Source organism: Podarcis tiliguerta (assembly GCF_965153285.1).
Source record: "Podarcis tiliguerta genome assembly, chromosome: 9".
Classification (NCBI taxonomy): Eukaryota; Metazoa; Chordata; class Lepidosauria; order Squamata; family Lacertidae; genus Podarcis; species Podarcis tiliguerta.
Window position 1 is genome coordinate 23007126 of NC_139542.1, and position 25567 is coordinate 23032692.

The 25567-nt window shown below is 43.3% G+C and overlaps 1 protein-coding gene across 1 annotated transcript in view; it reads right to left on the reverse strand.

Moving 5' to 3' along the window:
- Nucleotides 1-8534: 8534 nt before the first annotated feature.
- Nucleotides 8535-25567, reverse strand: part of DKK2 (dickkopf WNT signaling pathway inhibitor 2) — a 57415-nt gene continuing 40382 nt past the window's right edge. Inside the window, exons 2-4 of the mRNA XM_083456845.1 lie at nt 17027-17177; nt 15390-15539; nt 8535-11861 (exon numbers count right to left, since the gene is read on the reverse strand). Of these exons, the coding sequence (XP_083312971.1) occupies nt 11611-11861; nt 15390-15539; nt 17027-17177 (552 nt within the window). The 3' untranslated portion in view covers nt 8535-11610. The remainder of the gene's footprint in view (nt 11862-15389; nt 15540-17026; nt 17178-25567) is intronic.

Here is a 25567-nt window from a genome sequence, read left to right on the forward strand (position 1 = left end):
GTTGTTGTTGTTGTTGTTCTTATACATGGCACAATGCGTGAGTGAATCACCTGTGTAGGACTAAATCAGGGAAGAGAAACCTGTAGTCTTCCAGATGTTGCTACACTCCCAACTCCCAGTAGCCCAAGCCATCATAGTCCATGGTCAGGGATTATGGTAGTTCTTGTCCAGAAACATCTGGAGGGCCACAGGTTCTCCATCCCTGGACTCAACCATTTATATGAATCCTTCTAAGATTCATCTTCAGTTTGGAAATTTTTATCTTTCTATCCGACTGGAAATACTATGAAGAGACAGAGTTCCCTGAGCTGTTTTGGCACACCTACAGCTTTGGCTCGAACTGGAAAGTCCAGAGGTGCAGTGAAATGAAAACAATGTGGTAGAGAATATATCATAACTGTCAGTGCTAGGCATTCAATGGCCCATCAATACTTCATGGTAGCAGCAGGACAGGATGAAAGCTTCCCTAGTCTGTTCTGTAAAACAACAGGTCCATTTCTGAAGAGAAACCACTGATCATTAATGCATGCATGCATACCGACAGAAAAATACATATGTTTCAGCAATTTCTAGAAAATGAAGCTTTAGGGGATCGGGAGACAATGTTCATTGGGACCATGACGCAGGGGGCAGGGCTTCCCTTTGGGTGCTATTTAAGAAATTAAACACATACATAAACACACATGGAATATAATCACACAGTTCACATATCATCTGGAACAGTGATAGGAAACCTGTGGCCTTCTGGGTATTAACTCCCACCAGTACTAGCTAACATGGCCTATAGTCAGTGTCAGGGAACTGCCATCAGTGTCCGAGGGAGAGAGCAAGCTCCGAAGGGATCCCAGAGAGCGTCCCGGGAGTGGGAGGGGCAGCCCATCTTCTGGGGGAGAGAATCAACGTAGCTCCAGTGGAGAAGGGGGGGGGAGATGGGGGAATCGGCGAGGCGATCCCATGTCTCCTTGCCGGGGACCAATGGGGAGAGAAGGGGTCCTCTGCTGCCCACGCCCTCCTTGCGCAGAAGGCTTCCGCGCAGGGAAAGTAGGCGAAGACTGGGCGCCAAAGAACTTCTTTGCTGGAAGAAGTTTAAGAAATGCCCACTGACGGATTCTGCCAGCGATTGAGGCGGTCACGGGCGAGTGGCTGCCCGGACAGAAAAGGTTCACTCAGGCAACCCAGCCAGACGTTGGGACAAGCTTACGCACGAGCAACCCCTAGAACCATTACAGTCAGGGATGATGGAAGTTGCAATCAAGTGAATTGTCCCTCTGGCCTTTTGTGAAGAAGTCTGGAGCTGCTCTCAGAGCCTCTCTGAGACCCTTTGGTAAGCTGAACTTTGTTTTGCGAGTCTTAGCCCATCAAGGTTTCTGTACACCCATGTTCAGCCCACATCTTCAGAGCCTGCATAGGCTGGGCGACGGGAGCACCTTCTCTGACCTTCCCATCACAGGACCGCAGGAACAGCAACACACCATTCCCAAGGAATAGGTCCTGGTGCTGTGGACTCACATCTGCTGATATGAGCACCCAAATGCAGCAGAGTAAATGGAAGCAAAGCTGTGGAGGTTTTGTGGCATACCTAATTTATTTCTCCTAATTAAACAAATAAAAGAACATAACAAACATGTACGAGAGAAGCAGCTCTCATACAGCCATCCTGTCTCTAGACAGATCAAAGGAAAAGTCTTGCATTACTAGAGATGGAAGTCTCGAAGAGTAGCTTCTGCCTCATCCTTTCTCATAGAATGAAAGTAAAACAACATGATCAGGTGATCCTTGCAATGGGAAGGATGAAAATACTGACACAAGGATGGGGCATGAAGCTTAATGGCACTTGTACATTTGGGTCCAATCAATGGGGAAATGAGCTTTGAAGCTGACTGTACCAGGTATGGGTGTTGATTGCTAAAGTCATTGTAGGATAAAAGGAAGATCTCTCCCTATAAGAGATAGAGATGTCATTTAACAATATTCACTTAACCAGTCCAGGCTCAGATTCTTATTGTTTTTTGAAAAATTGTGGATGTGAGAAAGTTATGTTGATATGATTAAGTCCAGAGCGCTTGAGCTTCTGGCACCATGGGATCTGTTTTGATATTCAGATAAATGATACAGTGGTACCTCGGGTTAAGAACTTAATTCGTTCCGGAGGTCCGTTCTTAACCTGAAACTGTTCTTAACCTGAGGTACCACTTTAGCTAATGGGGCCTCCCACCGCCGCTGCGCTGCAGCCGTGCAATTTCTGTTCTCATCCTGAAGCAAAGTTCTTAACCTGAGGTACTATTTCTGGGTTAGCAGAGTCTATAAACTGAAGCGCCTGTAACCTGAAGCGTCTGTAACATAGCTGTCAACTTTTCCCTTTTTTTGAGAGGAATCCTATTCGGAATAAGGGAATTTCCCTTGAAAAAGGAAAACTTTGACAGTTATGGTCTGTAACCCGAGGTACCACTGTAGATAGAAATTAAGGGTGTGCATCAGATATCAGAATCCAAAATCAGAAGTCAAAGAGGGACACTTGGGAATGAATCAGTGCTAGTTCAAGCCAAAGCAGGATCTTTCTGAAGTGTCCTGAACTGAATCATTGAACACTTCATCAATTCAGTCAACTTCTGAGACTGGAACTGTGTGTGTGTGTGTGTGTGTGTGTGTGTGTGTGTGTGAAGGGGAGGCTGGATGATATCTATCCTTCTGAAACATTGCAGATTTCTTACCTAGGGGCACCTCTCTGATGTGTGTGTTTTTTTGTACATATTGCGCACAAAGCAATATGTTTTAGTCTTTAGTCTTTTTTTAAAATCACCTCAAAACTGTAAATGCTGCCATTGCAGGAAAATCACTGTGACTATCCTTCTGAAATATGGCAGAATTCATTCCCATGTAAGAGGTCTGCAAATGTAATCCAATTTGGTCCTTTTTTTTGTTTTAAAGACAAATTAAAGTTGGCTATTTTTTTTAAAAAAGGTTTGGATTTAGCAGGCTTCATCCACCCTAGAGAAGCTAAAATGCCTGCATCCCCCCACCCCAAATTTCATCCAATCTTGTCAAACAGTGAAAAAATAGCCGTTAAAAAAATTCCCCATGACGGTGAATGCAGAGTCATGCAATTGGAATTTTCTGAATTGTGATTTGGATTTGGATCTGAACCAAATCACTCATCTTCTGAACTGGCCTGAACCAAATCAAGCTGTTTTCCAAAGCACCAAATTGGGTTCCAAACCAAATCTTGTGGTTTGTTATAAATCTTTTAAAAAGGGGAACTATCCATCAGAACAGTTCATGCCCTCCTTCTGACAATAAAAATTTAAAGCTCAGCTGTGGTATTTTATATTGTGCTGCAAGCCAGTGTAAATTCACATGTTGCTATTATGATGCTGCAAAAATATAGCAATAAAATTGCCTTCTCTGGCTGTTCCAGCAACTACCCATTTTCTCTGGCAACATCTGTGTTTCGTAACACTTTTAAGATCAATAGGAAATATGAAGAGCTGTCCAGAAAAGAGTAGATGAACTTTTAAAAACTACTGTTTATTTTCCTGTTGCCTGCTATTACTTTTTCTGTCATCTTTTTTTATCCATGTGGGTCCTCCTCTATTTACTTAAAAAGTAGCCTCTCTGATTCAAGATCATATTCTCTTTCAGGAGAAACTGTAGGCAACAGTCAAATCTCCACAACTAATAGTGGGTTTGTATTTGGTGACACAAACATTTATTTCTAGGAGGGCGTTGCAAGTAATTACACTCATGCAACAGTCACAAACTCTAAATAACTGAAACTTCCAGAACAGGGGGAATAAGCTCTAATTTATCAATATGAGAATATGCACTCTCCCCATGCTCAGAGGAACTTTTTCTCACATACTCCAGGAGTCAGTACTGGAAACAGATTCCACATTTTATCCCTGGGTAGCATAGCTGTCAGCTTTTCCCTTTTTTAAAGGGAAATTCCCTTATTCCAAATAGGATTCCTCGCAAGAAAAGGGAAAAGTTGACAGCTATGCGGGTAGCCCTGACACAAAGGATGCCATGGTGGTGGCAATGCTCAACCCCACCACAGTTTGGTTTGGTTTTCTTTCTTTTTGTTCTTAGGAAGTCTCTCTCTCTCTCTCTCTCTCTCTCTCTCTCTCTCTCTCTCTCTGTGGGTGTGTGAGTGTGCATGTGAGTCCCTTGGTTTGTATCTTAAAGGAAATGATCACTGAATAGCACCTTTCTCCTGCGTGAAGGCCCAACTGCATGCAACATGTAATATCTCCTGCTGTTTATACTTTAAAAATAGCTATGCAACAGGGATGGGATGCAAAGGCTGAATTGGTAAAAGTCTGTGTTGCCAGAGATTTGTTTATTCCCCGCCCCCCGTTTTCATATTTTCCCAATCAGCCCCCACTGCCCTGCTAAGATTCTGTATTTCCCCCTCATTTCATTTATAGTTAGGTCACGAGTTTCTATGCCAGCTGGTTTAACCCAAGAAGCAAGGCTGGTGGAACTTTTGTTGTTGTTGATAGCCACGTTCCTTTGTGGGTTAATCTGTCAGGGCCATAGATGGCCACCACTCTTATCTTCTTTTTCAAGCAGATATGAGGGCTTGGCCACTAGCCAGGCACACAAAAGATTCCACCTGTACTTCATACCCCTGTGATTTCTGCTCCCCCACCCCACAACAATGCCCTGAGCCTCAAATCATGTTATGTATTAAAGTTCTCACCCTGGCCACCAGGGGTATCGTGTATATAGTTTTCACTCAGGTCTACATCAGTTAATTTAGGCAGGAAACCCTGGGTTGTTGTTGCTACAATGTTGACAGCCGGCTGCCTATAAAAGCAGGCCGGCTGAGCTGTTTGCTGTTCAGTTCAATTCCAGCTTATTTATAAAGAACCACTTGGAGAAATCTCTGTGTCGTCAGCTATGTCCACCCACTATTTAATAAATCATATATCACACAAGAAATTACTCCTGGGTTTCAAAAATGGTTAGGTGGTTAAGGAGAAGAAGGAACAGCTGTAGAAACTGGGGTTGCCATATTTCAAACAGAAGCAAAATAAACAAACACGGCGTGCCAGCAGATGCGGTAATTTTGCAACCTGTCCCTCAGGCAGCCAGTGCTGCTGACCCCTCTGCCATCGAAGAAGAAGAGTTTGGATTTGATATCCTGTTTTATCACTACCCTAAGGAGTCTCAAAGCAGCTTACAATCTCCTTTCCCTTCCTCCCCCACAACAAACACTCTGAGAGGTGAGTGAGGCTGTGAGTCTTCAGAGAAGTGTGACTAGCCCAAGGTCACCCAGCAACTGCATGTGGAGGAGTGGGGACGCAAACCCGGTTCACCAGATTACGAGTCCACCGCTCTTAACCACTACACCACACTGGCTCTCACATTGCCCCCATATCTGCCTCTGGGGACACCATGTGGTTTGCTGCATACATGCGTCAGGGTCAAACCCAGTGGTGGTTAGCAACAGGAGTGTGACTGTGTGAGGGTGAGATACCACCAGCAAGGGAGCCAGGTTTAAAGCTACATTTCCTGCTTTTTTCAAATTTCCTGCTTGGCCATTCATCTGTATTGCTTCTTGGATTCCGTTCCCTGATTGCAGTCGAAAGTGGTAGGATGTTGGGTTCCTCAGACTAAATGTTGAGAAGTACCGGTAGCTTTTTATAGCAGGAATAGAGAATGTGTGGCCCCTCAGATATCATTGGGCATTAGCCATGCTGACTGAGGCTGGTGGGAGCAGGCCATAATTTCTTCAACCCTTTATAGAAAATGAAGTGGCTACTCACTCCAAGGAACAAAGGACAACTGCAAGTTCGTGGCTGTTTCAGAAGTCACTTGGTATTAAATGTTAGCGATTTCCTATTATCATCTTTACCTCCGATTGTTTCAAAGATATGTGCCAGCACGGCATCTAAAAATACATATCAATTTCATGTCAATTTTGTGCCATTTTCTTAGCCTTCTCCAGAGGTCAAGCCACAGGAAATGGATACACAGCATTCCAAGGTGATAAAAGCAACAGAATCTGGCTGTGTGGTCCAATCCTTTTCATGCTTAGCCAAAGTTGGTATTATTTGAATTATTTGGAACTTACACCACAATAAGTAAGCACAGAATTGCAGCCTTACAGTGCAATGCTGCTCATGTCTACTCAGCATTAACCCCATTGAATTCATTGAGGCTTATTCCCAACTAAGTGTTTATAGGTTTGCAGCCTAAGCCACAATTTTAGAACTGATTTTGCAATGCTGTTCTTAAGTTTAGTCCCGTTGACCATAGCAGGACCTCAGAGTAAATATGCATATAATCTGGTTGTAATGTAGATTATAGAGCACAAGATGGGTTGCTTAAAGCATTAAAACAAGGACAGCGATTTGGAGGTCAGTTCATACAGAGCAAGAATCAGAAATCCCCACACATATATCATCAGGTTTTACATATTTATAAAGTGTTATGTGCTCATGTAGTAATTAATATGACTATCACATTTGGTGATTTACATATGGCAGTTGTGAAATGTCCTACACAGAACTGACTTTTCACATAAGATTTTCATAATGTGTGGGGCAATTATTGTTCACAAAGCACTTAGTGTTTCTGACAGAAAATATATTAACCACTTGAGGGCTAACAGTCTGATGTAATGATTAAAGGAACCCAAGGCTTCTGTTTTCTCTGCAATAAGGTTGTAAGTTTAAATGTTCAAGTCAAAATATTTTCATTTTAAATGTGTTTTATAGGTTGCATTTCAGGACCAGAACCAAGATATTGGGGGGGGGGGGGAAGGTGTTGCTCTCTTGTAAATCTTCCTTGCAATTGATATAATTTGAACTGCTTAAAAAACTGTGACTAAATTTGAATCCCACCTCCCACCCCCCAGCCACTGAGCTGAAAATGAGCAGAGACATATTGCTGGAAACATATTTATTTATGAAAATATTTATATTTTCAGCCCCATTCCAACATGGCTCACAAAAGCCAGTTAAAACAACATACAATTGGTAAAGCGATTAAAACAAAGAACCCAGATGAAAACCAACAACCAGATGTTAAGATTGCAGAAGGGGAGAAAGAAACGAAGAACACTGAATGAGTCAACACAGCAAAATGCCAGTAAATAATGAGTCGGTTGGGCTTCTTGCGGAGCATAATTCCGCAATCTGGGTGCCAAAACTGAAAAGGTCCTGTCCCACTTTCCAGCCATCTGAGAAATGGCAACAGGACAAAGCCTCTGATAATGATTGTACTTTTTGACCAAACTTACGTGGGAGAAGGCAATTCTTCCAAGTTGCCCACTCCCAGAGTTTATGACTTTATATAGCTAGGGACTCAATTCACTGAATCGTGATTGGAAATGCCAGTGCAATTTGAATGGTGTCAGTTACACCCTCTGAAAAACAGGCCCCAGACAAAACGTATCTGCATTTTATAAATTTGATGAATATTGTTTGCACAGTCTATTGCTCACCATACAGCTGTCTTGTAATATTTCCCTTTGTCTCATCTTCATCAAATTAGTTACTGTAGAAATCAGTCTGTGTTGGGGATGATCTTCCCAAACCAAATAGTATATGTTTTGCATTTTTTTTTAAAGTTAAACACAGCTTTTATGAAACTTGGGGGTTCAGTTTGAGGGAGGGAGGATGATGCCTGACATAGAGAGAAGATAAGTCTCAATGATCTGATTGTGAGTTGTTTGAAGTGTGCAGCCTGTGGGCTAAATCCTGATGGGTCTTGCTCTTGTGGGTTGAAGTCAGAAAGAAATAAGGCCCCTTTTTCTTCAGAATCAGATGCATTCCATATGGCAATACTAAGGGGGGCAAAGATAAGGGGGGTTGTTTGTACAAATATTTTGCACAAATATTTCCCTGGCCTTGATGTTAAAACATGCTTAAATTCTGAGCCCAGGGGTACACTTAAAAAGATGGTAAACAATAAATGATGTTTTCTTATTTGCAACTGGGGTTATCTGAAGGAAGTCCATGTTTGTTTGGGAATTAACAACAGCAGTAGGACGCGTATTACTCCTGTCCACTCTTCTCTGTTGGCAAGAGGAATTTCACAAGCAACGAAAGCTTCAGCCTTCCAGCTCAGACTTCCTATTTAGATGGGGCGGCCACGTTTCTAGGTGGGGCATTTGAGGGAGGGAGGTGGGAAGGATGTGAGGGCCAGATCAGAGAAAGGAAAAGGCCCTCACTCCTCCTCCATGCAGAGAGTATGTTAAAAATCTGCTGACTGGCATAATTTGCTCCTCAGTGGGAGAGAAATTGGATTAAAACAAAAGAAAACCAGAAGAGGACAGAGGAGAGGAAGGCTGTTCCTATCATTTCACTTCCACCCTGCCAAAACCAGCTCAGTAAGTCATTGGATTTGTCCACTTTCAGTTCTTCCTCCCCAACCGGCAACCCCATTTTAGGCTGACAGCTCAAGTGATCTTTGTTTTTTAATTGTTTCAGCAGTGGAAGAGGACTCTGTGGGTACAGGGAGGGCCTCAGGTGCTGCATTGGCAACGGCCCGAATGTGAGGAAATGAGCAAAAAATACAAAGACAAATGTGGGCAAAGGGACATTTTAATATATTTAATCTTTTTATACATTTCTTTCTAAATTACAAAGTCGACAAGTTGCAAGTATAGTTTGCTGCAAAAAGCTTTCTGTACGAAATATCTTCTATAAGAAAATACATCTCATTAAACATTTCCTGTAAATAAATTACTTCAGATGCTAGTTCTTGCAGGAGAATTATGGGAAGGACATGCAGAAGCCATCAGATAACGCTTAAATGAGTGGGAGCTTTACTTTGGCTGCACTGAGGGACACCGACTCCTTCCTGTAGTCTCACAGAGGCAAAAGGATTTCAGATACGCACTTCCATCCCTTAAGGGAGGTCAGAAATGAAAATGTCTTATTGAAACTGTACATTTTTCCAGCCTTAGTCTTGTTTTCATTGCAGTAGAGCCGTGGCAGAAACCTGTAGTTCTCCATGTGGTGCAGTGGGGAGGAAATTGGGGATTTCTACCCCTAGGCAGCACAGAGACAATGGTAAGAGAGGTGGAAGAGGTTTCCCACCTCTCGATTAAAGTAAGCCAATTACAGTTTCCTGTACTCAGCCTTAAAATAAGTCCCAGTGAGATACAGAATTAAGCCTTTGCTTTTTGGAGTTTACATAGTCCTTTGTAAATAATATTATTATTTAGAAAAATATAACCATGGGCATACTAATCTTAGTTAGTTTCCTCCTGTTCTTAGCTACTGATATGTTGCTATCAACAGGCAAACTACATGTTTTACACAAATGCTAGAAATGAAGACCTAGCTGTTTTTCAATGAAAAACAGAACCAGAAGGCTGAATTTTCGAATGAAGTTGTGCATGGAAAGAGAGAGGTCAATCTGCCATTTTCCCACCACTGTTTTCTCACTCAGTATGCTCCCCAAGCCGCTGGTCCTCCAAATGTTGCTGGACTTCAACACCCATCAGCCCCAGACAGCATGGCCAAGGGTCAAGGAGGATGGCCACTGGTAGTCCAGTAGCACTAGGCAGGCCACAGGTTCCTTGCCCTTGCCTGAGACAGTGTACATTATCCTGAATATTGTGCAGTGGTGTTGATACTAAGGCCTGAGGTCAAAGGGCTGGACCCAGGATATATATGCACTATGCTCTTAAAACTATTTCATTGGCATGGCTTTCTTTGAAGTCCATCAAAGTAGAATCTTAGAATAATTTTCAGCACTCTCCCTAAAGGACAGTTAGTGAAGAAGCCACAGCAAATGGACTGGTTCAAATCCAGTTTCTATTTGTAGTGTAGACACATGCTCCTAGATAATTTTAGGTACCTTCCAACCCTGTGGTTTGATCATGACATGATAAATCATTCTCCTTATTCACAAATATATGAGAGTTACTTTAAAAAAAAAATAGAGATAAAGAAAATGTAGCATAAGGCTTGCGTTTACTGAGAAATTTTGATACTGGTTACAAATAGACCATAATTTTCATGGCACATTGTCATAAGGTGGCTACAGGAAGCCAGAAAAATATGGCTTATGGAAAGTGAGATAGCCAGGGAACCCCTTTTTCATTAGACTGCTTCAGATACTTCATTTTCACATAGATACGATCAATCACACTGCTGTTTCAAATGGCACATGGTAGCAGGAAAAACTCAGTCTAACACACACAGACACACAGACACACACACACACCCCACTTCTGAGTAGCATTTAAAAAAGGAATACCATTCTCTTCTCCAATCAACAATATTTCCTGGAGAGTGATCCTACCCCTTTTCAAGGCTCCAATGCTTACACAAATAACACATTTGAAAAATAAATGAGTATAGTAAAAGAAAATGCAAGAGTGTTAGAAGGGTGGTGGTAGAATGACTGAATAGGTCACCATTCATCTTTGTCAGTCCATTAATACTGTGGCGGTGATAGTGAACACTGGTATCCACTACAGTCAATGGGAATCCAGTAGCAAGTGATAATATCCACATTCCAAATATTTGCAAGTCTGAGTTGTTATATTGTATCATGTGATGTCTTTTGCTGATCACACTTTGGGCCTCCATGTCCATCTTGTTTTCTTTTCATTTCTCCCCTGTTGCAGCTGGCATAGGATGCTTCCATTTTAATGACTCCAAGCCATGGAAAATCTGTACTGAAAGCCCTGTTAATGCTGTTATTTAGTAGTACACACAGTCAATGGACGCTGGATGCCTCCGCCAGAGGCAAAGCTGAAAAATAGTTCACAATACAACCCACAATTCCCCACTATTTACAGCTAGCAGCTCAGCATACAATTCTGCTCAGAATGCATTCATGGACACTTTGCTTTTTTCTCTGTTAGCCCCCTGTGTGCTAGCAGTAAACTGAGACAAAAAGAAGCCATTGGCTATGAAGATGAAATTATTTGGGTGTTGTGGTCCAAATGCTTAACAGTATGCAAATCGAAAACATCATCCCTGCTTTATTACCTCTGTTCAGGGCAGATTTTGCCAAGCACGTGTGTTGTGTGTGTGTGTGCGTGTGTGAAATGAATGAGATTTTCCCATTTGCACTGCAGTCTTCCATATGTAGCCCTTGTTTGGCAGGAGAAGATTTCTCATTCAAGTGACAGCCTTGGGTTGTTCATGGGTAATGTTAACAGATAAAGACATGTATGGTAATTTTCCCCTTGGCCTCTGATAGCTTCAGTTTACTAACATGGTTTTTTGTTCAGTACCCAAGAAGGTGCCGATAGAAAAGTCATTTGGCAAAGCACTGCTTTGTGTTGTAAATATGTCATATAGCAATATTTTACAATCATAATGGGGGGGAACCTAACCACAACCAATGTGGAGAATTCACAAAGCCATACGTCAAACATGAGTTAAATGTCAAATGTCTTTTCCACAAATGTCTGGCAGCATTGGCAGAGAGGCACCACGTCACAAATCAAAGGCCAGCTGCCACCGTATTCACCTCCAGGGCAGAAATATAATTCAGTTTGGGGTGTTGTTTCTTCCCACGACAATGGACACTTTGGCAATTTGTTTCTTATTTACAATCCTTGCATTCTACGATGCTGCAATGTGTACATTTTGCCAGTTCTTCACGGCCTGTGAATGACAGTCTCCCAGTCCACCATCAGATCTTCTGGCACACGTGAAGCCTCGCTTTGGAAGAGTAAGTGGCGTCTTTCCAGATTTTGCATGACAGCCCTTTGGCACAGTCACATCGCTGGAAAATCTCCAAGCCGTGGGACCCCTTCTTGCGTTGCTTGGTGCACACTTCCCCCTGGTGCAAGACGGGCTTGCAAATTTTGGTCCAGAAATGGCGAGCACAACAAAAGCCCTCAGTGCAGTCGGAAGACCTTAAGCAGGAGTCTCCTTCGTGGCCTAAAGAAAGCAACTGAATAGTTAATATACAGGGAAGAGCATGGAAAGGAATCAAACGTGGGCTTTCTAAAAAAAAACCTCACAACACAATACAGTTTAGGGAGAAACAATGCCAGAAGTGGGACCTGCAATGAAATTTTGTGCTGTAGGCTTACCCACCAATGGGAAGGCTCTAATTTGGATGACTTTAAAGAGGATTAGACAAATTCGTGGCTTCTGGCATGAATAAGTAAGTGTGTCTAGGACTGCAACCTACTAGTCCAGTCCTATGTATGTAGGTCACTAATTATTATTATTATTATTATTATTATTATTATTATTATTATATTTATATTTATATTTATTTATTTATACCCCGCCCATCTGGCTGGGTTTCCCCAGCCACTCTGGGCATCTCCCAACCAAATATTAAAAATAGATTAACAACTTTCCTAAACAGGGCTGCCTTCGGATGTTTTCTAAAAGTCAGATAGTTGTTTATTTTCTTGACATCTTTTGGGAGGGCGTTCCACAGGGTGGGTGCCACTACCGAGAAGGCCCCCTGCCTGGTTCCCTGTAACTTGGCTTCTCACAGTGAGGGAACCGCCAGAAGGCCATCGGAACCGGACCTCAGTGTCCGGGCAGAACAATGGGGGTGGAAACGCTCCTTCAGGTATACTGGGCCGAGGCCATTTAGGGCTTTAAAGGTCAACACCAACACTTTGAATTGTGCTTGGAAACATACTGGGAGCCAATGTAGGTGTTTCAGGACCAGTGTTATATGGTCTCGGCAGCCGCCCCCAGTCACCAGTCTAGCTGCCGCATTCTGGATTAGTTGTAGTTTCCGAGTCACCTTCAAAGGTAGCCCCATGTAGAGCGCATTGCAGTAGTCTAAGCAGGAGATAACGAGAGCATGCACCACTCTGGTGAGACAGTCCACGGGCAGGTAGGGTGTCAGCCTGCGTACCAGATGGAGCTGGTAGACCTGCACCTCCATGGACAGCTGTGAGTCCTAAATGACTCCCAGGCTACACACCTGGTCCTTCAGGGGCACAGTTACCCCATTCAGGACCAGGGAGTCCTCCATACCCACCCACCTCCTGTCCCCCAAAACAGTACTTCTGTCTTGTCGGGATTCAACCTCAATCTGTTAGCCACCATCCATCCTCCAACCACCTCCAGACACTCACACAGGACCTTCACTGCCTTCACTGGTTCTGATTTGAAAGAGAGGTAGAACTTTCTTCAGTGGGGCCTATCCAGGTAAGTGTGCTTAGGACTGCAGCTTTGATCAATTAAAAAGGAACTCATTTTTTCCAGTCATATTTATGAAGGAAACTCATTGCTGAACGTATGTATTGCTATCGCTGTATATGAGCATCTGATTAATTCAGTACGCTAGAATGGAGTAGTTCTGCATCCTGTGAAACTAAAGATTACGAAATGCACATTGCAAAACATTCACATGGCATTTTGGGGTTTTGAGAAATATGTTATAACCCACCCCGAACATTGTTTTTGCCATGGAAGTATGGGATATAAAGAGTTGTAGCCAAAGTTAGTTCTACTGAGAGATGACGCATTGAAACTACTAGACGTGACTGAGGTTCACTAATTTCAATGAATCTTCTTGGAATTGGATTATCGTTGGATGCAACACTCATAAACAAGCAAACAAGCTTCCATTGCCAAGGCACGGGACTTCATAAAAGTGGGGAGGCTTCTTCTTTCAAATCAGGTGGCCACACAAAGTTAAGATCTGTCTCTGCAGCGGCACTCCTTGGGCTGTTCCAAGTCATCGCCCTCTTGCTTGGTGTGGGTTGTCTTGTTTATGTACCAAAGAGGTGCATTACAAATGTGTCATTTGATCCTTTCAAGCAATGTGCTGCACGACTTTTCCACAGTAAATACCGTTTACTGAAAAGGGGGGAGTGGGAGCATGCTGTTTTAATTCTTAAAAGTACACAGAGGAACAGAACGAAAACATGGGGAAAAGGGAAGGGAGAGAGAAAGAAAAAAAAATCCTAGCCTAAACAAAAGGCTGCAAATAGTTACATAGGTGGCTATAACTGCAATCATATGCTCACTTTTCAGGACATAAGCCCTGTAGGATGCAGCAGGGCTCTCTTCTGAATAAATGCATTTGCATTGCAGGACTGCACTTTTAGGTCATTGTGGACACATTTCCAACCACCCAAATTCTGTGGTGTGCACTCACCCTTCCTTGGCTCCTCTTAGACACTAACCAGTTTATTACAGTATAAGCTTTCATACTCAAAGGTTGTGTTGCAGTACAACACAAGCTGTTACTAAGGATTTGAGCAATGGGTTCTTTTTGGCTTGGCTAACTCCTAAACAGCATCTTAAAAAGCAGAGACATCACCTTGCCAACAAAGGTCCGTATAGTTAAAGCTATGGTTTTCCCAGTAGTGATGTATGGAAGTGAGAGCTGGACCATAAAGAAGGCTGATCGCTGAAGAATTGATGCTTTTGAATTATGGTGCTGGAGGAGATTCTTGAGAGTCCCATGGACTGCAAGAAGATCAAACCTCTCCATTCTTAAGGAAATCAGCCCTGAGTGATCACTGGAAGGACAGATCCTGAAGCTGAGGCTCCAATACTTTGGCCACCTCATGAGAAGAGAAGACTCCCTGGAAAAGACCCTGATGTTGGGAATGATGGAGGGCACAGGGAGAAGGGGACGACAAAGGACAAGATGGTTGGACAGTGTTCTCGAGTTTGACCAAACTGCGGGAGGCAGTGGAAGACAGGAGTGCCTGGCGTGCTCTGGTCCATGGGGTCACGAAGAGTCGGACACGACTAAACAACCACCCCTAAAAAGTAGTTCACCATTGTTCGTGTTCTTCCAATGGCATTTTTTAAATCCCTTTCTTTAAATTGATTTGTTTCTAACCTGCTTTCGGTCTTACCGTGCAATATAGTTTTTACTAATCTTTGAATTATTGCTTCTCATTGCATTCATTGTCTTTAATAATTTCGTAAGCAGCTAGAATTTTTTTGATAAATGATAAAAATGCTTCAAATAATTAAATAGAATATATGAGCAAGTGCCCAAGACCATTCATGGAGTGTGATTTGAACTCAAAGCTACGCTGGTTCACCTGCTCAAGGGAACCCATTGCCAACTGATGTCATGCCCTCACCCTGATGCTCCTCCTCCATGTTTATTGGTTTGTTTACCTGCTGTCTCTGAGTGAGTGAACAGTGACAAGAGAAAGGTAGAAGAGGGGGAGCCAATATTTGCCTTCCCACAGAGGAAGAGGCTGCAGCTCAGTGGTAGAGCTGGAAAAGGCTCAGGTTGGAAACCTTGCAGACCCGCTACTAGATAGGACAACACTGAGCTCAGTGGACCAGTGATCTGACTTGGTATCAGTCCCAGAGGATTAGTCCCAGAGGAAGAGGGCAAACAAAATGGGAAGCCAGGTACAGCCATACTGCATTCTCTAATGACAATGTCAAACATTTCACAGCAGAAAATCTTTCAGAAGACCATCTCCTCAAGGCAGTTTATGGACAACACGGCCTTACCCTTTGTGTGTGTCAGCTTGGTCTGCCCTTTCCCAAGATTCTGCCATCCCAAGTCCTTAGTGGGATAATGATTATTTTTCTTGTTGCGAGGTACTTCCAAGGCTGGGATGTGGGGAGTAAGAATGCTCTCAGTTACTGGTATACAAATACCTAGAAAGATGAACAGAATGAGTTACAATGGAAGGGCTCTTGGGGGGATAATATGGCAGAGGGCAATTTTCACAGAATGACACAGAGAAGAGCCTCTTTGCTGAAAGAAAGCACACTTATTTATTTTCCTATACTGTCATTTATTTATTTTTTAAATGACAGTATAGGAATCATAAAATATCAGGGTTACACCATTAAAACCCTACAGATAACCATTAAAGTGGATGGCTTGCTAAATAAATAAATAGCTAGCTAGCTAGCTAGCTGCAAAGGCATAAAAAAGTCCTCAAGAGACGCCTGAAAGTCAAAAGTGAGGATGCCTGTTGAATCTCTGCTGGAAGAGTATTCCACAGCATGAGACGGGTGGCACTAAATCCCCAACTTAAGTCCAGTCAGGTCTCTTTAACATGGCAGACTTATTTAGTGTTAATGTTGTCTGAAACACCTGGAGGGCACCACGTTGACTACCCTTGGTATGGTAGATCGTTTTGTATTCGGTATTTCCGCAGTGCTTCACCCAGTCTTGTAAATGCTGGCCAGTATTAAATTTTCCCATCTGGCAGTTGGGGGTATTGAGAGGCTTGCCTAAGGCAACCTCATGAGTTTGTGACTGAGATGAGGTTTTAATTGTTAATAATAATAATTCATTTAAATGCTGCCCATCTGACTGGGTTTCCTCAGCCACTCTGGGAGGCTTCTAACAATTATAAAACTACAGTAAAGCATCAAACATTAGGTCTACAGGATCTGTCTATTGATTCACCTAACAATCAATACATAGGTACTTATATTTGGTATTTCAAATTTGACAAGCTAACCTTTTTTAAAAAAATTAAAAGGTTAATTTTACTTTGTTTTACCGTTGGCAAATCAACAGGGCTCGTCCCTTCACTAAGTCCGTCTCCAGTTTGAGAGAACATGCTTTCTTGCCTCCTTGCTGCTGAGAACCCTGCCTTAACAGGGTTTCTAATACAGAGGAGATTAGCCAAATGCACTTAACAAGTCCCATTCAGACCTTCATGTTAAATAAGTGAAGGTCAGGGATGAAGGAGACTCACCTGTCAGTACTGGGGGCAGGGTTGATGCATTCACCCCATCCCTTCCCACTTTAGCCCTCACATGCGCAGGTTGAGCACCTGAAGAGCGCTTATATCTACGATTGTTAGATGAATCCACAGACAGATCATGTAGACACATGTATTTCAAGTACACTTAATTAGTATATTGATTGTAAAATCCGATATTGATCATTTTTATTGTTTATGTAGAGAGTTATGCAGAAATTCTGGTTTAATATGCTGGCTATTTGCCATAATCAACACTGACTGCCCGATTGATCCTGTAGACATCTGTTTTTGTGGTTCTAGACTTCCCTACTTATTGACTGTGCAGTTCTAGAGTATGTGAGTTGAGCGTCGACTGACAGTTAATACATTGAGCCATTCATGTTGTTAAAAGGGCGTCAAAGTGGTACATATAGTAGATACCATTGTTGCAGCGGTTCCCAGGGCAGCACATGCCGTCTCTGTGACAACGCTTCTTTTTCCTCCTACAAATCATGCAGGCAGACGTCGCTTGATGGGGACTGTGGCAGTATTTCCCAACTTCACACTCCTTGTCATTGGTGCAAGGGTAAGCCTGGGTGGTAGGAAGAAAAGAATGCAGTGATTCATTAATAATACCTTGCCAAATATAAAATGGAACAAATGAAGAAACAAGTTAGAGTACAACCCAGGGTAATTCCAGATGTGAAACTTGAATGGCATTCAAACTGTAAAAGTTTAAAGGCACTCCAAGTCCTCGATTTATGACCCTGTAATCTTTATTGGTCATAACTGATGGCACAAAAACTTGCAGTCCAAAAGTATCCTATGTATTAGAAGACTATCAGAGATATGGAAGTTGCATTGGATCAGAAAGCCATTCAGGGCCAGATGGATTGCTGTTTTACTGAAAATATGTACCCACAAATATTTTTGGTGTCCCTTTGTGTTTCTCCAACCAATGGAAGGCAGACAACTTGGGCTGAAAGCATCTTGTCAAGTGGCAAGACTCATTTGCTCTCAGAATTAGTCACCAGTTAATAAATCCATTTAAACCAGAACATGACAACAGGGAATTCAGAGTCCTGTCCTTAAACACACACACACACACACACACACACACACCATGCTCTTCAAATGGAATAAACAGTACAAATTTCACATGTTTCTAACTATTTGATTCAAACTCAAATCTCATGGCTTGCTTTGATAATTTGTACATGGAGGGTAAACAGAGAGTGTCAAGTGGTTTTTCAGAGAATAAGACATATAAGGAAGAAAATCATTCCAGGTTACATACATGGACAGGTGTTGCAAATGTAAGTTGTGTTGGTCATTTCATATTGCTTATATTTTAAAGATAAAACATTACCCCTATGTACAGTACATTTGAACAGATTTCTTTGTATGCATGAAGGCATGGGATGCACGTGAAATACACAGCAGGATCAAAGTGATTCCTACTACATTGGCCCTAAAGGCAGGAAAAAAGAAAGTTAATTGTACATGTCCCACTGAAACTAAGTTGTGGTGATAAGGGACTTTAGAATGATATGCCACACTTTCCTAGCAACTATGAAGCCTTATGCTGTATGTAGTCCTCAGAAGCAAGTCCTCATGCCTTCAACCAGGATTACTCCAAGGAAAGTGTGTGTGAATTTTCAGCCTTTGTTCAGCTTGTAGAGCATTTGGCTTCCAGCAATAATTTTATCCCAAAGACTCCTGGCCACTTATGCTGCCTAGCTTTCCAGGAACAAAGCAGGATCCAGGAGAACCTTAGGATTTGAACCTGCTGTGACAGAGGGAGCACCTCCAGTGGTGGAGCAAGCCGATTGGGCGCCTGGAGTGGTGTGCATCCAGGGGCGGGGCCAGCCACCCGTGGGGTGGGGCAAGCTGGGGCAGGACACTCCGTGGGGCCTCTGAGGAGTCTGCCTGCCTCCTCCCACTCAGCCACCCTACTGCTGGGAGGGAGGCAGTGGGTGGACCCTTTGGGGCAGCGCAGAGTCTGTGGGCACCCATGCCACACGTCACTCCCAGGAGAGACATGTGGCTTGGGCGTGTTGCAGGCCCTACGGTGAGTGCCACCCGGCATTTTGTCACCACCCCCCTCAGAGGTAACACCCAGGATGGACCGTTCCCACCGCACCCCCTTCCTCCGCCCCTGAGCACCCCACCCTGTGCAAACATAACAACAATACATTCACAGGCTTTAGAATTTCCCATCAGCTTCATTTGTGTCTTGATTCAGCTTCAGATCATTTAGCCTCGTCTATTCATCATCATTTTCAGACAGAGGATTAAGATAACAATACCTGAGTATTCAGATAAAGCAATACAGAGCAACTGGTGACTAAACTATTTTATGGCAATATCCACATGCATGGAATGTGAAATTTACTATTTATTTGCCAGCAGGAAGTTAGCAAGGAGCCATCTTACAGTTTTTCCACAAATCTTTAATATCTGGATAAATTAACAGAGCTCCCATTATACAGCATGCCTATCATTCAAAAGACCATAAGTAATCAGGTTTCTCTTTCGTGTATTTGACATGGTTGATCCTAGCTGGCCCTGATCTATGTTTAGAAACAAATGACAAACCACAAAAGCTTTGTATTCAAAGATGAGTACTTAAAAGCTACTAACGTTGCGTTGAAAATGTTATTAATCAGTTAAGTTCCAGCGTTTTACCCTCTTCGGTTTCTGTACATGGAAATGCCTCCTAATGTTCTCACATAAATCTCCTCCTCTACCAACGAGCCCCATTTTGGCAAAACATTATAAAGTTGAAACACTTATCTGAATTTATTACAGTGTCTTTGATCTAGAAAATTTGGCAATGAGAACCAGTGGGCTTGTGAGAATCCCAGCAGGGTGCTTCTTAATTTGAAGAGAGCAGGAAACACTATGAGGAGAGTGTAAGAGACACCCAGAAAATTCATTGTATATATATATATATATATATTAAAAATAGAGTGTTTTTAAAAGATAATCTAATTACCATAGTTTCTTGGGTTGTTGGCAAGGTCTTGTCATTAACTCAAGAAGCTGAAAAGACTAGATGGATAGATTTTTTAAAAAAATGTGTGTGTGAATGAAAGAAAAATATCGGGGAGGGAGCCTTAACTTTACATTACAGATTTCATTGGTTTGTGTCACTTTATGACCCCCCTCCACTCTCTTAACAGGGTGGAGTTTGATCTATATTCCAACAATCTGCCTGTAGATGCTGGATTTAAGAGAACCAGCTGTTCTTTGGTGGTGTCTCAAACTACTGGGAATATATTAATTTCTCATGAAGCATCTTGATATTCTCATGCAGCAAAAGGAACCACTCCACATACAAGAGCTCAGCCATCAAAAGCTATAAATCGTGAAAAATTCTGTCCGTCTGTCCATCCCCCAATAACCATAAATGAGCAAGCACTGCCCTGTTATTGTCTGCTGGGTTCACATAGCTAACTTTATGGCTGGAAATGTACCAAAGAGAAAGCCCCACTGAATTTGAGAAGATTTTCTTCTTACTAAGATCACACTGCAAATTGTGTGGCAATATTGGGAAAGGGCTCTCTGTGACTATATAAACTTAATTCTATCGAATATTTAGCACCATCCTGTTGTTTTGGTTTTTGTTGTGCTCTTTAAACTCTATTCCTGTATTACTCACATGTAGGGCATTTCCATGGTGACTATGGAGCAAGGCAGCACTTTGAGCCCTGTCCCCAATATAGAAACTTCTTTCTGCCAGTGGAGTGTGCTTGTCTGCTGAGAAATGCCAACACGTGAAGACCCACTTGCTCCTGTGTAGGGACTCCACACAAACAAGACACCCATGCCATACCTTTCAACACAGGTGTCAACAAGGTGGCAAACCAGGGCACTGTCTTCCGGGACTGTGCTCCCATGTGAGCCACATGACCTGGGTGAGATTGTGGGGGGCCCCCTGAGCAGGTTTGTGAGAAACTGCAGCTTTGAAGTGGACAGTTAGTGAGTTGGCAAGAAGCCAAGTTAAGCAAGGCTACGTGAGAAAGTCTGCTTGGAGAAAGGGGAGCCTAGCAACAGGTGATGATTGGCTAAAAGTTTTCCCTTATAAGCAGCATGACACAGTAGTTTGGTGTTGGAGTTCAGAGGTTGGTGTGTCGAGTTTGAATCGAGTCTGTGTATATAGTAACTTGTACAAAGCTGTGCTATACTCTGTATATAATAAAAGCAAATACAAATCAAGTTACCGGTCAGCAAGTTATGTTCCTGAGTCATCATCCTGGACTACACAGACTAAGCAGCAGGTAGCAGAGAGTTTTGGTTGAGATCCATCAACAGGTGAGATGGGGAGGCTGAGCAGCTGTGGAGGAAGCTGCTTGGGTGTCTGGGGTGGGGCAAGAGCGGGGTGAGCTGCCCATAGGGGCGGGGTGCACCGCGGGGCCTCCGAGGGGTCTGCCTGCCTCCTCCCACTCAGTTGCCCTACGGCTGGGCAGCGGGCGGACCATTTGGGCAGTGCGGAACCTGCGCGTGCCCAAGCCACCATGTCTCTCCCAAGAGAAACGCGTGGCTCGGGTGTGCTGCAGGCCCCATGGTGACTGCCGCCCAGTATTTTGTCACCCCCCTCTGTGGTGACACATGGGGTGGACCGCACCCACCGCACCCCCCTTTCTCCACCCCTGCCCCTAAGATGGAAAGAATATAAAGTCTCTACCAGAGAAGAATGGCAAATTAAATTGTTGGACTATGCCGAAATGGCAAAACTGACCGCTGTAAGCAGTTGAAAACACTAGCAGTATTGCAACAACACTTGTACTGTAATGAGAGATATGACTATAAAGGAGTATGGATTATTGAAAAAAGATGCAGTAGAAAAGGTTTAACAACAGAAACCATGGAGGGGAAGGTGGGAAGTCCAGAGATTCGGAGGGATCTTTTAATTGTGGATATGTTGTGGTATTATTATAATTTTAATTTGTATATAATAATAATAATAATAATAATAATAATAATAATAATAATAATAGTTTGTGCCCCCCCCCCAAAAAGCACTTTTTTGGAGCAAGTTTGTGGTGCCCAAAATGGCTGCCATGCTCTCACATGAAAAAGAGGGAGGATGTCCCGGTTTTCCTAGGACAGTTGAGCAGTATGCCATGCAACCAGATAAGACTATAAGAAGGGCCATGCTACATTGCCTTGCTGGTCCTGTGTTGCACCTTCCTTGAATGTTTCTGACTAGCTGGATGAATTCTGATCACATCACTTGATTGCCTGAATGGAGCACAGAGACAGGATGTAAGCGTGGATAAGAACTAGCCTTCTGTACAAGGGTAAAATTCACATTTATTTATCCACCCATTTTTCCTCTTGTCCACCACTGTCATGTCGACCCCAGAAGGTTACCCAGAAGAGTGCATGGCCCTTGGGCAGAAAGAGGTTTCCCACCACTGCTGTGCAGTCAGAATTAGAAAGATCAGAAAGATGGCAGGCCTGTTCTTGACATGGCAAGACTATCCCCTGTGGCAGACCTTTCCCGTTCAGGTCACTTGACATAAACCTTCTGAAAATATCTATGGAAAGATAAAGACACCAGGCAGAAAGATAAATATTTGTGAGGGAGATGTGTTAGGAAATCAACTCTCTTAAAGTGGTGGGTTACAAGTTCTGCTAGTGGGAACACATAAGCTTTTGAGCTTCGTGGAGATCTTTTCCAACAAATCCAACTGTTGTTATTGCTAGTATTTGGAAATGGAAAATAGATTGGTTCATTTTACCACAGACTGGCTGCTGCTTGCATCCAGGACTTCTGGCTTTGCCTTATGACTTTATAATTTCCCTGGGGTATCCTTATGGTTCATTCAAAGCCCTTGATATTGCAAGCACAACTTAAGATGCTATTGCTAGAGGCCCCTTCTTCATTTTATGTCTAGGTCTCTTCATGACTTGGCTGGCACACAATATTCCTTGAGGAATGATCCAAAGAGTACATGCCATGGCACAGAATGAGAGAAAAACTCCCCAGAGACTCCCTGGAAAGCTTTTACTTCGTATCTGTATTTTAAAACAATCAGATGTTGGAGTCTTGTCTCCCTTGCTAGAACATGAGGAGTGTTTGTGACATACTTCAATTATAAAGAGCTTGCAGTGAAAGAAAGCGTATTTGCAAGAACAGTGAATTCAGGGTGAAGTCACAGAGCTCCCCACCCACCCATTCACCATAACCCAGCCAAAAAGTCAGAATCATGTGAGCTGTGTAAAGGCTTCCTCATGGATTAGATTACAAGTTATCCCCATAGGGGCAGACTTTGGTCTTTCAAATTTCAGCGGCGCCCTGTGTGAGGCCAAAATTTGACGCCCCCTGCCTCTTACATTCTGTTCTGCTCAATCCACTACATCATAGTTGCAATGCACAGTGCAGCAGAACTGGTCACACTGCCCTAAATTCGCCTCTGATCCCCACTTAGGTCACCATCCTATACTCATGGAGTAAGTCCCAATGAGAAGACAGGAGTGCCTGGCGTGCTCTGGTCCATGGGGCCACGAAGAGTCGGACATGACTAAACGACTAAACAACAACAAGTCCCAATGAATTCAATGCTATTTATCTCAGAGTAGACATACAGTCGTACCTTGGATCCCAAATGCCTTGTGAGTCGAACTTTTTGGTTCCCGAATGCCGCAAACCCAGAAGTGAGTGTTCTGATTTGCGAATGTTCTCCGGAACCCAAACGTCCGCCACGGCTTCCGCAGCTTCCGATTGGTTGTAAGAGCTTCCTGCAGCCAATCAGAAGCCGCACCTTGGTTTCTGAACGTTTTGGAAGTCAAACAGACTTCTGGAACGGATTCCGTTCGACTTCTGAGATACCACTGTATGGGACTGCACTCTTACCCCAAGACAGCCATGTACACATCGCTAAAAAAGAGGAAATGTGTCACCAAAAACAATAAGAAGAAAGAGGACACAGATTCGTTTTGGAGGTCCGTTCTTAACCTGAAACTGTTCTTAACCTGAGGTACAACTTTAGCTAATGGGGCCTCCCGCTGCTGCACGATTTCTGTTCTCATCCTGAAGCAAAGTTCTTAACCCGAGGTACTATTTCTGGGTTAGCGGAGTCTGTAACCTGAAGCGTCTATATCCCAAGGTACCACTGTACAGGATTACCTTCAGACGGCTCAGGGGTCAGATAACTCCATACCCTCCAACATTTCTCCAATGAAAATAGGGATATCCTAAGGAAAAGTGGGACATTTTGGGATCAAATCAGAAACTGGGGTGGTTTCTCTAAATCAGGGATGCCCCTGGAAAATAGGGACACTTGGAAGACCTGGCAGCTTATTAATCAGTTTTCTTAAAGGAATATAAAGTAATAAGGAATTTGCCTCTTATTATAGGAAAAAGTAGGGAGTGTGCTTAATGGTTTCTGGAGACTGGAGGTGACATGTTGACAAAGTACCAAGTGAAAATGAGTCTGTTGATCTCAGTTTTGCCTGTGGTGGACATTTATTCCTCTCACAAGACCACATTGCTTCTGATAAAACTCAGCTATTTCCTGGTTTTCGTACAGGGAAATAACATAGTTACTGAGCCACAAAAGAACTGACTGGAAACCACTGTGGTTTGTCTAACTCTTATTAGCGGTACGTGATAATTACTTGAATGCCCATGTCTAGTACTATGACTTAATTCCAAAGGACAATCAGGATGACAATCAAGAGGAGTGCTCCTCTTGCCGTGGGTTGCCTAAATAAATCCTCCCAGGAGAGAATTCATGGCCAGGAGAAAAACGAGAGGAAAAGCAAACAGGAGCGAAATTATGTGTCCCTTAGATTCTGCAGAGCTGATCACAATTTTTGGGATGCATTTTCAGAGTATGTCTGTACAGCGCATGTTGTTAGAAGCATCAACTCCCACCACCATCATTGTCACCGACAGTCACATAATGCTCTGTTAATACCCACTGTGACAAGAAGACTTTATCACTTAATTTTATGTCATGTCTGAGTGCTTCACCAAAGAGTCACTGAAAGATGAAGCTTGTCTGTGCACTTTGTTCCCCATCCAGGTTTTGTTTCTTTTAATAATCTTACTGGTCTTTCATCTCTGCTTTCCCCCTCTCCCACCCATCCCCCATCTGCTAGTTAGCTTTTTAGTTTAATCTCTGAGTGGTTATTTATCATCTGGCCTAGAGTTAGATCTGGCATTTTGAACAGTCAGCATGCCGCTTTGGGAGAACATAAGAATGAAAGGACAGCTCTGCTGGATCAAACCAAAGACCTACCTAGTTCAGCATTCTGTTTCCCACAGTGTCAGCCAGATGCCTCTGGAGAATCCATACACAGGGCTCAAAGTCAGTAGCCCTGATGTTGTTCCCCAGTGACTAGCGTTGGAGAAGTATACAAAATGAGGACTAATAGTCACGGAACAGTAGTAAGGTAAAGGTAAAGGGACCCCTGCCCATTAGGTCCAGTCATGGCCGACTCTGGGGTTGCGGCGCTCATCTCGCTTTATTGGCCAAGGGAGCCAGTGTACAGCTTCCAGGTCATGTGGCCAGCATGACTAAGCCGCTTCTGGCGAACCAGAGCAGCGCACGGAAACGCCGTTTACCTTCCTGCTGGAGTGGTACCTATTTATCTACTTGCACTTTGACGTGCTTTCGAATTGCTAGGTGGGCAGGAACAGGGACCGAGCAACGGGAGCTCACCCCGTCACGGGGATTCGAACCGCCAACCTTCTGATCAGCAAGTCCTAGGCTCTGTGGTTTAACCCACAACACCACTCGCGTCCCTACGGAACAGTAGAACTCCCGTGAAATATCAGGTCAAGCCATCAAGTCAGCATCAGTTCCAGGTTTTGCAGAATACAGTGGTACCTCAGTTTACATATGCTTCAGGTTACATACGCTTCAGGTTACAGACTCCGCTAACCCAGAAATAGTACCTCATGTTAAGAACTTTGCTTCAGGATGAGAACAGAAATTGTGCTCCGGCAGAGCGGCGGCAGCAGGA